Source organism: Hyperolius riggenbachi, chromosome 8, assembly GCF_040937935.1.
Source record: "Hyperolius riggenbachi isolate aHypRig1 chromosome 8, aHypRig1.pri, whole genome shotgun sequence".
NCBI classification, from domain to species: Eukaryota; Metazoa; Chordata; class Amphibia; order Anura; family Hyperoliidae; genus Hyperolius; species Hyperolius riggenbachi.
Window position 1 is genome coordinate 157,931,645 of NC_090653.1, and position 12,590 is coordinate 157,944,234.

Sequence of the window (12,590 nt, forward strand, 5' to 3'; positions counted from 1 at the left end):
CCTATGTCCCTGCAGCTGCAACACATTTCTCCTATGTCCCTGCAGCTGCAACACATTCCTCCTATGTCCCTGCAGCTGCAACACATTCCTCCTATGTCCCTGCAGCTGCAACACATTCCTCCTATGTCCCTGCAGCTGCAACACATTCCTCCTATGTCCCTGCAGCTGCAACACATTCCTCCTATGTCCCTGCAGCTGCAACACATTCCTCCTATGTCCCTGCAGCTGCAACACATTCCTCCTATGTCCCTGCAGCTGCAACACATTCCTCCTATGTCCCTGCAGCTGCAACACATTCCTCCTATGTCCCTGCAGCTGCAACACATTCCTCCTATGTCCCTGCAGCTGCAACACATTTCTCCTATGTCCCTGCAGCTGCAACACATTCCTCCTATGTCCCTGCAGCTGCAACACATTCCTCCTATGTCCCTGCAGCTGCAACACATTCCTCCTATGTCCCTGCAGCTGCAACACATTCCTCCTATGTCCCTGCAGCTGCAACACATTCCTCCTATGTCCCTGCAGCTGCAACACATTCCTCCTTCTTCTCCTCTGTCCCTGCAGCTACATCACATTCCTCCTTCTTCTCCTCTGTCCCTGCAGCTACATCACATTCCTCCTTCTTCTCCTCTGTCCCTGCAGCTGCATCACATTCCTCCTTCTTCTCCTCTGTCCCTGCAGCTGCATCACATTCCTCCTTCTTCTCCTCTGTCCCTGCAGCTGCATCACATTCCTCCTTTCCCTCTTCTGTCAATGAAGCTGCTACACATTCCTCCTCCTCTGTCCCCGCACCTGCATCACATTCCTCCTTCTCCTCCTCTGTCCATGCAGCTGCCACACATTCCTCCTCCTCCTCCTCTGTTCCTGCAGCTATATCACATTCCTCCTCCTCCTCTGTTCCTGCTGCTGCATAACATTCCTCCTTCTCCTCCTCTGTCCATGCAGCTGCATCACATTCCTTCTCTGTTCCTGCTGCTGCATCACATTCCTCCTTCTCCTCCTCTGTCCATGCAGCTGCATCACATTCCTGTAACCACAACAAAAATGAACCATCCTCTCTTTACGTGCTATAACAAATATACTTTATTGATGTCATGCAAAAAATTCCCAGCAATTATCAAACGGAACCCTCCTCTTAAAACCATTAAAACCAATACTGGTAAGTACAAGGAGCCGTTCTAAACATCTCTTCTTACTTCTCCCCACTGTCTCAGTGATGGTTACTCTCAACAATGATCGCCCAGCCGCAGCCTATGCAGATCACATTGGTCCACCAATCACTGTCTGACATCTGTGGGCCCACCACCAGCGCACACCGCGAGGCCTCTACTCACACACTCCTAGATGGCCATCTGTACTATGCACAACGTTGCTAATTCTTGGCTGTTCAGCAAGAGGCCTCTTCTCCAAAAAACATATAGCTCTCCTTAATGTCCAAGCGTGGTATCTCTGCTGCGCAGTAGTATGTTGCTAGCATATATGCTTATGAAGAGTTTCTGCTGATTCTAGCCACAGTCTACTATGGAGCAACCCCCTGCATAAAGCACGGCTCATCCATGGATATAAATATGCCCTTCTGATGAAGCAAAGTCCTCTAGACAACATAGCAACTCTGGCAGACAAGCAGCCTTTAGCAAGTGTATGTGGGAAGCTTCAGTTGGCACTTACGCTACCGGCATCCACCGCTACTCTTCACGGGGAGCTCCACTCAGGGCGCATCTCCAGAGGCTCGCCCGACCTATTCGTCACCCCGCTACTTGAAGCCGGTCTGTCACACAACTCTTCCCCCAGAGGTCCGCACGTGTACGCTGTAGGTTCCACTTCGTGAGCGCTCACGTGACTTGACCAGGGCCCTCCCGCTGACGCGTTTCGCCCCGCCCACGGCGCTTTTTCATAGCGTAATGGGTTAGGGCTATCTGATACACACTTCCCTTTTATTTGGTCACAATCTCCTCCTTCTATTTAACCCTCCACGGGCTGACTGGCAGTACTCCTGGCTTATGGCTATAGTTAATCCTCAGCGTTCACAAAACGTATTCATTCCTGGGGCTTGTTCAGTTTATTCAAGAGTATATTCTATACTTTGAACTCATAATCTACCACCAAGGCCGATGGTTCGTTGCAGAGCATACTTTATATGATTTTTATTGAATATTCTACTCACTCTACATACACACAGCCCATAATCAACTTTTAAGGTATGCACAATATCATCAACTTTTAAGGTATACAGAATATGAATATTGTCACAATTCTCTAATCAAGGAAATATACCATATTAATATCAGAATTTAGTCCTTGGGGGATTTTTGTACCCAAACGGTATATCCACCTAGTTTCAATTTTATAAAGTTCCCTCTCAATATCTTCCCCTCTCCTTGGGACTTTTTGTTTTATAATCCCCTTAAAACGCAGTCCAGAAGGGTCCTTGTTGTGGTACCTCTCAAAATGTGCGCCCAAGGGACTATCTTTCTCTTCTTTTTCAATATTTTTCACATGCTCCCCAATCCTTGCTCCCAATCTTCTTTTTGTTTTTTCAATATAGAGTAGGTTACAGGGACAGGTAATACAATACACCACTCTCTCAGAATTACAATTAATGTTATCTCTGATTTCATAAGTTCTGGTACCCTTTGCATTCATAAAGGTTTTTGTTCTTTCAACCAAATTGCACACACAGCAATTGCCACAACTAAACATTCCCAATTTCTGAGGAAATTGTCCCAACCATGTTTCTTTCGGAGTACTATTGAATTCTGATCTCACTAACATGTTTTTTTAGAGTTTGTGCCCTTTTGGCTGTCATATATGGTCTGTCCCCAACAATTCTGGCAATTCTCTGATCTAACAGAAGTATATTCCTTGGTTTCTGTAACACATTCTGTAAACTATACCAGTGAGATCCATACATAGTTACAAATCTAATCAGGTCCTTTTTCTCAACAACATTCCTGATCTTTTTCTTGGGTGAGCGTCTACCACGAACCTGATCTCTCCCTTTTTCTCGTATCTTTTGGAATTCTTGTTCAACTAATTCCTCTGGGTACCCCCTTTGTTTCAATCGCTCTCCCAAATCTCGACCCTCTTTCAAAATCGCTATCCAATGTGCAATTCCTTCTGTGTCGATAGAACTGACCTCTTGGTACTGCTTTCTTTTGAGAAATTAGATGATGGCTACTGCATCACATTCCTCCTCCTCTGTTCCTGCTGCTGCATCACATTTCTCCTTCTTCTCCTCCCCCTCCTCCTCCTCTGTCCCTGCAGCTGCATCACATTCCTCCTTATCCTTCTCTGTCCATGTGGCTGCAACACATTCCTCCTTCTCCTCTGTCCCTGCAGCTGCATCACATTCCTCCTTATCCTTCTCTGTCCATGTGGCTGCAACACATTCCTCCTCCTCTGTTCCTGCAGCTGTCACACATTCCTCCTCCCTCTCCTGCCTTTTTCATGCAGCTGCATCACATTCCTCCTTCTTCTCCTCTGTCCCTGCAGCTGCATCACATTCCCCCTTTTCCTCCTCTATCCCTGCAGTTGCCACACATTCCTCCTTCTCCTCTGTCCCTGCAGCTGCATCACATTCCTCCTTCTCCTCTGTCCCTGCAGCTGCATCACATTCCTCCTTCTCCTCCTCTGTCCCTGCAGCTGCCTCACATTCCTCCTTCTCCTCCTCTGTCCCTGCAGCTGCATCACATTCCTCCTTCTCCTCTGTCCATGCAGCTGCCACACACTCTTCCTCCACTGTCCCTGCAGCTGCCACACCTTCCTCCTTCTCCTCCTCTGTCCCTGCAGCTGCATCACATTCCTCCTTCTCCTCTGTCCCTGCAGCGCATCACATTCCTCCTTCTCCTCCTCTGACCCTGTAGCTGCATCACATTCCCCCTTCTCCTCCTCTGTCCATGCAGCTGCATCACATTCCTCCTTCTTCTCTGTCCCTGCAGCTGCCACACATTCCTCCTCCTTCTCCTGCCCATGCACATTTCTCGTTTTCTTCACATTTTCTGACAAGTGCGTGAAGGGCCTTGCACAATTAGTGCAACTTGCGTTACTTCGGGTGCATTGCCGGTATATAACAAGTACCAATAAAATTGCTGTGATAGTAATCCAGTCTGGTTATACTGTTCAAGTTAGTTTATAAGTGCTGCACAGTGTGTTACTATGGATTGTATTCACTATACAGCAGTAAAATTGCCACGCTTATAAACTAAGTTGAATAGTATAACCAGACTGGATTAGTATCAGAAGTAGCATGGGTATCGGCTCACTTCAGAATGTGGGTCAGTACCCAATACAAAAACCCCCAAATCCATAAATAGTTCTGGGGAATACAGGATAGAGCAATTTTACTGTATGTTGCAAATCTGGGTGAAGGCTGACACACACGGCCAAGCACCATTAAAAAGAACCTTTGTTCTCATTTTTTTACGCTTTACAATGCCTTCCATATCTGGCAGCACTAATTCAATATTAGGTCTTTAAAACTGTCATGTTTATTTTCCACTCGGCTGTGTGGAAATAAATATGCGTGGCACTTCTGTTCTTGCTGCATTAGGGAAAGTACTTTTTACCTGCTGTAAGCCATCAGTAGTCCTCTTAAACAACTCCTATCGCAAAAAATTGTAAAATTTAAACTATATTTGTGCACATCCTTAGAAGAAGCACATTTTTGCCAAATTAAAATGCGCTATACGTTACTATTTTTCCTATGTTCCTGTCGCTTACAATAGGCAGTACAAGTTCATCTTATCATGGGGGATTCTTAAGGTGCCCATTAACGGTACAATTTTTTACTAAATGCGATATTTTGATGCGATTTTTACGATCTAAAATAATCGGAAGGTAATTATCAATTGTTTACATTACTGAACGATTCTTTCATCAAATTTGATCATAAAATCCAACTTTCAGATTGATGTTATCTTATTTAGCAATCGACCAAAGAATAGTTCCTTATCGATTACCTTCATAAACGGCGAATTCAATCAATAAAATCGCATCGAAAGATCACATTTTGTGAAAAAATTGTACCGTTAATAGGCACCTTTAGGTTTTCTTTATTTTTAAAACCACGTGCTGAAAAGCAGTTGCTTAGTGCAACTGCTAGAATAGTGTGCAACTAAGTAGGCAGGCCAGCTTGCATGTTTTCATGGATCATTTCAGAGAGTACTTTTGTAAACACAACGATATAGTTATATATATCGAGATACTGAGCAATCCCCAGTGAGGAGCTGGCCTAGTCCAAAACCTGTCAGATCTTTCGGGCTCCGTTCAGTGGTGTGTTGCGGTGTAACAGCCACCTTGTAATGCGGCTCCCATGCGACATTCACAGTGCGATAGTTGCATTGCAGTACAACCAGACATGCAATGGTAACTCGCTGCATACAGTGCAATACCGCTAAACCTGTGTGTTAACAGTAAAAGTGAAGCACATCTTTAACGCTAGCGATAGTCTTGTTCTCAGTGAGTCACAAGTTGTCCATCGTTTGGGACGAGTGCGCAGGTCAGGTGATCTGGCAGCCCTTTTCTGCACAGATGTTCCAGATAAGTGATTCAGAAAGCATTATAGCTAGAGGACTGTAATTACCACCAGGCTGTTGCCATTTTGCATGAAGTGAGCAGCATAGCTTCTTTATTCTCTCAGGAAAGATCTACGCTAATTTAAAAAGTTTTTATTGAGACTGTGACTAAAGTGAGTCACGGTGGCTTTTCTTTTATTAGCGTGTACACCTCTGCTTTCATTGTGTGTTACCTGATCTTCTCCTGAAGAGACCAGTTTGTATTGTCAGTCTGCTGAGAAATGCTGATTAATAGGATCACTTCCCTCTCACATCATGAGCTGCTGACCTAGGAGTGTGTGAGTTTTCCCTAAATAGAGAAGTTCTTTCTGCTTGGAGCTCTGCTTGCTGTATGATTTTACAAATTACATGTCATTTACTCATAAATAAGTGTTTATTTTAGATAAGACCTAAGCAGCTTTACAGCATATGCTCGTAATAAGCGACACGCCTCTTCATTTTCAGATTAGCGTTTGGCTGCCGCATGCATAATTATCATGTAGTGATGGATGAGGGGAGTATATGACATTTACACAAAGCCGGCTGCTAATGAGCATTTCAGCAGGGCAAGTAGGTCCTTGTTTTACTGAGAGCTATAAGTTACCCATGATGCACTGTGTGTGTAGCAGGTGTGGGAAGGAAGGTGATGCTGTGACCTCTTCACACTCTGCTCAGCTGCACAAACCTGACTGAGATCTCACCTGAGGGATTTAACAGTCCTGCAACAAACAGCTTCTCACCTGGTGAAAAAATTCTGACCTTTCCAGCATCCCATACTATTTATAGAGATGAAGTTCAAATTCGACTTCAGGTGATTTTCTTGATTTGCAGGAAGCATAATTGCCATGGGCAGAACTGGATCTCCTCCTGTTAGCCTTGTGCAAAGGGGCGGTTCTTCTCATTGTATAGCATGCATATCACACTCTGGCCTGCAGAGCCATAACATTTGGCCTTCAAGTGGTTTCCCCACTTTGCATTATGTTTAGCCAATTTGAGACCAACAGGGAAGATGATTAGAGGTGAAGCCCTAGATCACCAGGGAAGGCATATGTGGGAAAGGGGGGGGGGGGGGGGAGGTGGGAAAGGGGGGGGGGGGGAGGTGGGAACACTAGACACCAGGGAACTGTATAGGGAAGGGAGGGGGCTTCTAGATACCAGGAAACTCTCTATGGGAGGGAGGATCACTAAACACCAGGAAACTGTGTAGGGGAGTGAGGGAGGACCACTAGACACCAGGGCACTTTATTGGTGAGGGAGGAGACGTTAGACAGCAGGAAACTGTATAGGGGAGGGAGGGGGGCCATTAGACACAAAATAACTTTATAACGGAGGGAGGTAGCCACTAGACATTGAGGTTGGCCTGCGACTTGGTCCCAGTGTTCAATTTTGGCTCACCCTGTATTTGAGTTTGACACCCTTGTTTTAGAACAACAGAAACTGCCTTGTGCAACTTCACATTACAGCACAATGACGTAGTGCAGGGTTTTTCAACCTTTTCACTAATTGTACCACTTTTATCGCATGGAAATTTCCAAGAACCACAAGTGTCCTGCGTAGTAGATTAGACACGATCGGGCTTGACTGTTTCTGCTGGAGACTGAACGGAGAGCAGCTACTGCACATGCGCACACGCTGACGAAGAGAACTTTGGGCTCCCAGCGCTGGATCCCATCTACTGAAGAGGAAAGGGGAAACCTTTTTAAGATACAAAGGCCTTCCCCTCCCTGAGGTAAGTAACCCCAGGAGCACTTTTTTCTTACAGGTACACTTTAAGAAAAAAGAGCATATGGGATGGGGAAGGTAGGAGGCATTGGTGAGGAAAAAGACTACAATTAGATTGCTAGCTGTAACAATCGGTGCAACACAGAGAGGGTTTGATTACCGGTGAACTGCAGTATCACCGAAAATACAGAATATACCCGATTATTGATGATCTGCAGTATCACCGATAATCAGATATATCTACTAACCTCTGGACACCTGAGAGATGAGTGTTGGTACAACAGAAATACTTTGAGGAACGCACCCGTAAGATAGGTGCTGGACAGTAAGAGACACAGCAATGGATCAGATTCCTCCCACAGGTCTGAAGCTCCCCAAGGGGCGGAGCAAGGCTGAGAGAGGGAAGGACAGAAGGTGAGTGACACCAATGGTGCAGTGTCACTGACAGGTTAGTGAACTATCTCCAAACTAGGGAGATAGTTCTCTAGGTCGGACAGGCCAGGTCGGCAACAGATAGACAGATCAGATACAGAGACAGGAGACAGATGCAGATTCCAGAGACTAGCCGAGTTCAGCAACAGAGTATCAGAATGACAAGGTACAAAATCAGAGATCAGAAGAATGGTCAGGAAAGCAGAAGGTCATAACAAATAATCAACAATGCCTAAGCTTGAGTGTGAGCTCCAAGATTCTCACACTCCAGGAACTAGACTAGAATATAACAATAATACAGATGGTACTGAATTCCTAGACTAAGGTATGAGCTCCGTGATCATCAACACCTAGGAAACTGTCTAATAAACACAGATACTGACAAGGTCTGAGTGCTACCACGTAGTGATCGCAACGCCAGACCCCAGATGAATGACCAGCACCCAGTATATATACACCAGCGCTCTCCAGCGCCTCCCCTAAGTTCTGGACCAATGATAGTTGCTGAAATTGTCAGCTGACCCCCTTCTGACTGCCATAAAGGCCCTGCCTCTCTGTGCGCGCGTCCTCCTAAACCAGTGTGGACTATCAGTCCCAGCCACACCAGTCATGCGATGTAATGTTTCTGCTGTGTTGGATGCGGAATCCGCCGCACCGCTGTCCGTGTTTGCGGCGTTTTCTCCACATTCCGCATTACTGAGAGGCGCAGGCCTATGCGTGTAACTTTCCGCATTGGACGCGTAATCCGCCGCCCTGTTGTCAGAGCATGCGGCGGTTTCTCCGCGCTCCGACTGCGCGCCAGCTGCCATGTTGAACGCGGAATCAGCCGCCTCACCTTGAGTATTGGCGGCGGCTTTTCTGCGTTTTCTCACACTAACCTACAGATTGTCAGTATTGACAATCTGGAGGTAGATTGCCAATATAGGTAGCCTTGCATATTCCTCTCCCTCCCCCACCCCCGCTTAATTATAGGTAGTTTGGCTCCACCACCACAGAGCTGAGAGCTAGTCAGTGACTAGAGCTAGGCAGTAACCGAAAAATGGCCGTGGGGGGTGGATTGGTGTTGCCGGCGCACGTAGCGTGCCGCGCCGGAAAATGGGCGTGGGCATGACATTGTATGGGCGGAGCGTAACCGTAACCCCAAAGCAGCAAATATAGCCAACTATGACCATTAAATAATAAATGCAGCAACAGTTACCCCAGACACCAGAAAATAAACGCAATAGCAGCATAGGGGGCGATATTATGGCTGGGAACGCGAAGAATCACTCGCGTTCCCATGCCTGTCGGCCGGTGACGGCCAAACCGGAAGTGTTCGCCGGCGTGTCCTGGAGCATCGGAGCGGGGCTGCGAGAGCACCGATCGGCTGCACGGGGCTGAGGGAAGCCCCAGGTGAGTAAATCTCATTTTTTATGTTAGACTCAAAGTTAACCTAAAGGCAACCCAAAAAAATGAGATTAACTCACCTGGGGCTTCCCTCAGCCCCCTGCAGACAATCGGTGCCCTCGCAGCCCCGCTCTGATGGCCCAGGACCCACCGGCGAACACTTCCGGTTTGGCCGTCACCGGCCGACAGGCATGGGAACGCGAGTGATTGTTCGCGTTCCCAGCCTGTGTATCGTCCACTATGCTGCTATTGCGACCAACCAAACATTAAGGTAGAGAATGTGTGGACAGGTTTCAAAGGTGGCTACAAGTGCTAGCCTGGAAAGAGAACCACTATAAGGCCTGGTGCACACCAAAACCCGCTAGCAGATCCGCAAAATGCTAGCAGATTTTGAAACTCTTTTTCTTATTTTTCTGTAGCGTTTCACCTAGCATTTTGCGGTTTTGGGAAGCGGTCTTGGTTTAGTAGATTTCATATATTGTTACAGTAAAGCTGTTACTGAACAGCTTCTGTAACAAAAACGCCGGCAAAACCGCTCTCAACTGCCGTTTTTCAGAGCAGTTTGCGTTTTTCCTATACTTTACATTGGAGGCAGAAACGCCTCCGCAATCCAAAAAATGCCTCACCCCGGGAGTATGCGTTTCTGCAAAACGCTTCCCGCTCTGGTGTGAACCACCCCATTGAGATACATTGACCAAGCGTATCCGCAGCCGCAAGCGGCTGCAAAAACGCAGAAAAGCCCGCTCGGTGTGCCCCAGCCCTGAAAGTTGAAGCCAATAAATAGGTCATTAGACTGGGAAGATAAAAAGCCAACATAGGCCTTTTCTTCCACTCCCTCTTCACAGTTGCATATCTGACACCTGTGACTGTTTCATCTGGTTATGGACATTTTAGAGATTGACAGTTTTAAATGTGCAAATCGTGGTGCAAATCTAGCCCCCAAAACATAAAATGTGGTGGCAAATCAAAATTTAATATTGAGGACCTCAAGGCTTGTATTTGCAAATGAAATAAAATAGGAAAGGAAGAAGGAAACAGTTGAAAAAGGATAGTTGAAAAATTACAGTTGGAAAATAGCATTTGAAAAACAACAGTTGAAATTTGGCAGTTGGGAAATGGCAGTTGGAAATTGGCAGTTGAAATTTGGCAGTTGGGAAATGGCAGTTGAAAAACAGTTGAAATTTGACAGTTGGAAAATGGCAGTTGGAAAATGGCAGTTGACAAATGGCAGTTGGAAAATTGGCCGTTGGGAAATGACAGTTGGAAGAAAACAGTTGAAATGTGACAGTTGAAATGTGACAGTTGAAATGTGACAGTTGAAATGTGACAGTTGAAATGTGACAGTTGAAATGTGACAGTTGAAATGTGACAGTTGAAATGTGACAGTTGAAATTTGACAGTTGAAATTTGGCAGTTGGAAAATGACAGTTGGAAAATGGCAGTTGGAAAAAAACAGTTGGAAAAAAACAGTTGAAATGTGACAGTTGGAAAATGGCAGTTGAAATTTGGCAGTTGGAAAATGGCAGTTGGAAAACAACAGTTGAAATGTGACAGTTGGAAAATGGCAGTTAAAAAATGGCAGTTGGAGAATGGCAGTTGGAAAATGGCAGTTGGGAAAAAAACAGTTGAAATGTGACAGTTGGAAAATGGCAGTTGAAATTTGACAGTTTGAAAATGGCAGTTAAAAATGGCAGTTGAAATTTGACAGTTGGAAAATGGCAGTTGGAAAATGGCAGTTGGAAAATGGCAGTTGGAAATGGCAGTTGGAAATGGCAGTTGGGAAAAAACAGTTGAAATGTGACAGTTGAAATGTGACAGTTGAAATGTGACAGTTGAAATGTGACAGTTGAAATGTGACAGTTGAAATGTGACAGTTGAAATGTGACAGTTGAAATGTGACAGTTGGAAAATGGCAGTTGGAAAATGGCAGTTGGAAAATGGCAGTTGGAAATTTGGCAGTTGGAAAATGGCAGTTGGAAATTGGCAGTTGGGAAATGGCAGTTGGAAAACAACAGTTGAAATTTGACAGTTGGAAAATGGCAGTTAAAAAATGGCAGTTGGAAAATGACAGTTGGAAAATGGCAGATTAAAAATGACAGTTCAACTGTTTTTCTACTGCCAAATTTCAACTGCCATTTTTATACAGTTTTCAACTGACATTTTCTAAATGTCTTTTTTAACCTGTCATTTTCCAACTGTCAAATTTCAACTGTTTGTTTAAAGGACCACTACAGTGAGCCAAAATAGCAGTTAAAGGATAATTGAAGTGAGAGGGATATGGAGGCTGCCATATTTATTTCCTTTTAAACAATGCCAGTTACCTGGCTAACGTGCTGATCCTCTGCCTCTAATACTTTTAGCCACAGCCCCTGAACAAGCATATGCAGATCAGGTGTTTCTGACATTATTGTCAGATCTGACAAGATTAGCTGCATGCTTGTTTCTGGTGTGATTCAGACACTTCTGCAGAGACGTAGATCAGCAGCGCTGCCAGTCAACTCATATATTTTAAAAGGAAATAAATATGGCAGCCACCGTATTCTTCTCACTTAAGTTGCCCTTTAAAGGGGAACTGAAGATAGAGGTATATGGCGGCTGCCATGTTTATTTCCTTTTAAACAATACCAGTTGCCTGGCAGTCCTTGTTATCCTCTGCCTCTAATACCATTAGCCATAGCCCCTGAACAAGCATGCAGCAGACCAGGTGTTTCAGACTTTAAAGTCAGATCTGACAAGATTAGCTGCATGCTTGTTTCTGGTGTTATTCAGATACTACTGCAGAGAAATAGACCAGCAGGGCTGCCAGGCAACTGGTATTGATTAAAAGGAAATAAATATGGCAGCCTCCGTATACTTCTTACTTCAGTTCCCCTTTAAAGAGACTCTGAAGCGAGAATAAATCTCGCTTCAGAGCTCATAGTTAGCAGGGGCATGTGTGCCCCTGCTAAACCGCCGCTATCGCGCCGCTAAACGGGAGTCCCTTCACCCCCAAACCCCCCACTGCAACACTTGATCGCAGACTTGGTCGTTCCTGGAGGCAGGGCTAACGGCTGCAGCCCATCCTCCAGTCGCGTCTATCAGCGGCGCATCGCCGCCTCTCCCCCGCCCCTCTCAGTGAAGGAAGACTGAGAGGGGCGGGGGAGAGGCGGAGATACGCGCTGACAGACGCGCGTGGGGCAGGGCTGCGGCGGTTAGCCCTGCCCCAACCAGGAAGCGTTCCCCCGCTGCACCAAGGGGATTTGGGGGTGAAGGGACCCCCGTTTAGCGGCGCGATAGCGGCGGTTTAGCAGGGGCACACATGCCCCTGCTATCTATGAGGTCTGAAGCGAGATTTATTCTCACTTCAGACTCTCTTTAAAGAAGACCTAAACTCAAGCATTGCAGTCAAGGAAAACAAATATAGTTCCCGAGAACGTGTGTGTGTGTGTGTGTGTGTGTGTGTGTGTGTGTGTGTGTGTGTGTGTGTGTGTGTGTGTGTGTGTGTGTGTGTGTGTGTGT

The 12,590-nt window shown here is 45.9% G+C and overlaps 2 protein-coding genes across 5 annotated transcripts in view; one reads left to right on the forward strand and one right to left on the reverse strand.

Annotated features, from left to right (window-relative positions):
* The window catches only part of ATP7A (ATPase copper transporting alpha), a 117,388-nt gene that overhangs the window by 16,312 nt on the left and 88,486 nt on the right, over nt 1-12,590 (forward strand). The gene's annotated exons all lie outside the window — the stretch shown is intronic.
* On the reverse strand, nt 512-6,160 carry LOC137527414 (uncharacterized abhydrolase domain-containing protein DDB_G0269086-like). Its single transcript, XM_068247926.1, has 4 exons — nt 6,157-6,160; nt 3,463-3,819; nt 3,179-3,378; nt 512-1,027 (listed from the first exon to the last, which is right to left on the reverse strand). The coding sequence occupies exons 1-4, from the start codon at nt 6,158-6,160 to the stop codon at nt 512-514; spliced, it is 1,077 nt and encodes a 358-aa protein (XP_068104027.1).

Excerpts from the sequence above, each read along its gene's own strand:
- LOC137527414 (XM_068247926.1), bottom strand. Across the intron at positions 3,379-3,462 it reads AGAGGAGAAGAAGGAGGAAT|CCACATGGACAGAGAAGGAT; the intron begins GTGATGCAGCTG and ends AATGTGTTGCAG. Across the intron at positions 1,028-3,178 it reads AGGAGGAGGAATGTGATGCA|GAATGTGATGCAGCTGCATG; the intron begins GTAGCCATCATC and ends TTGTGGTTACAG.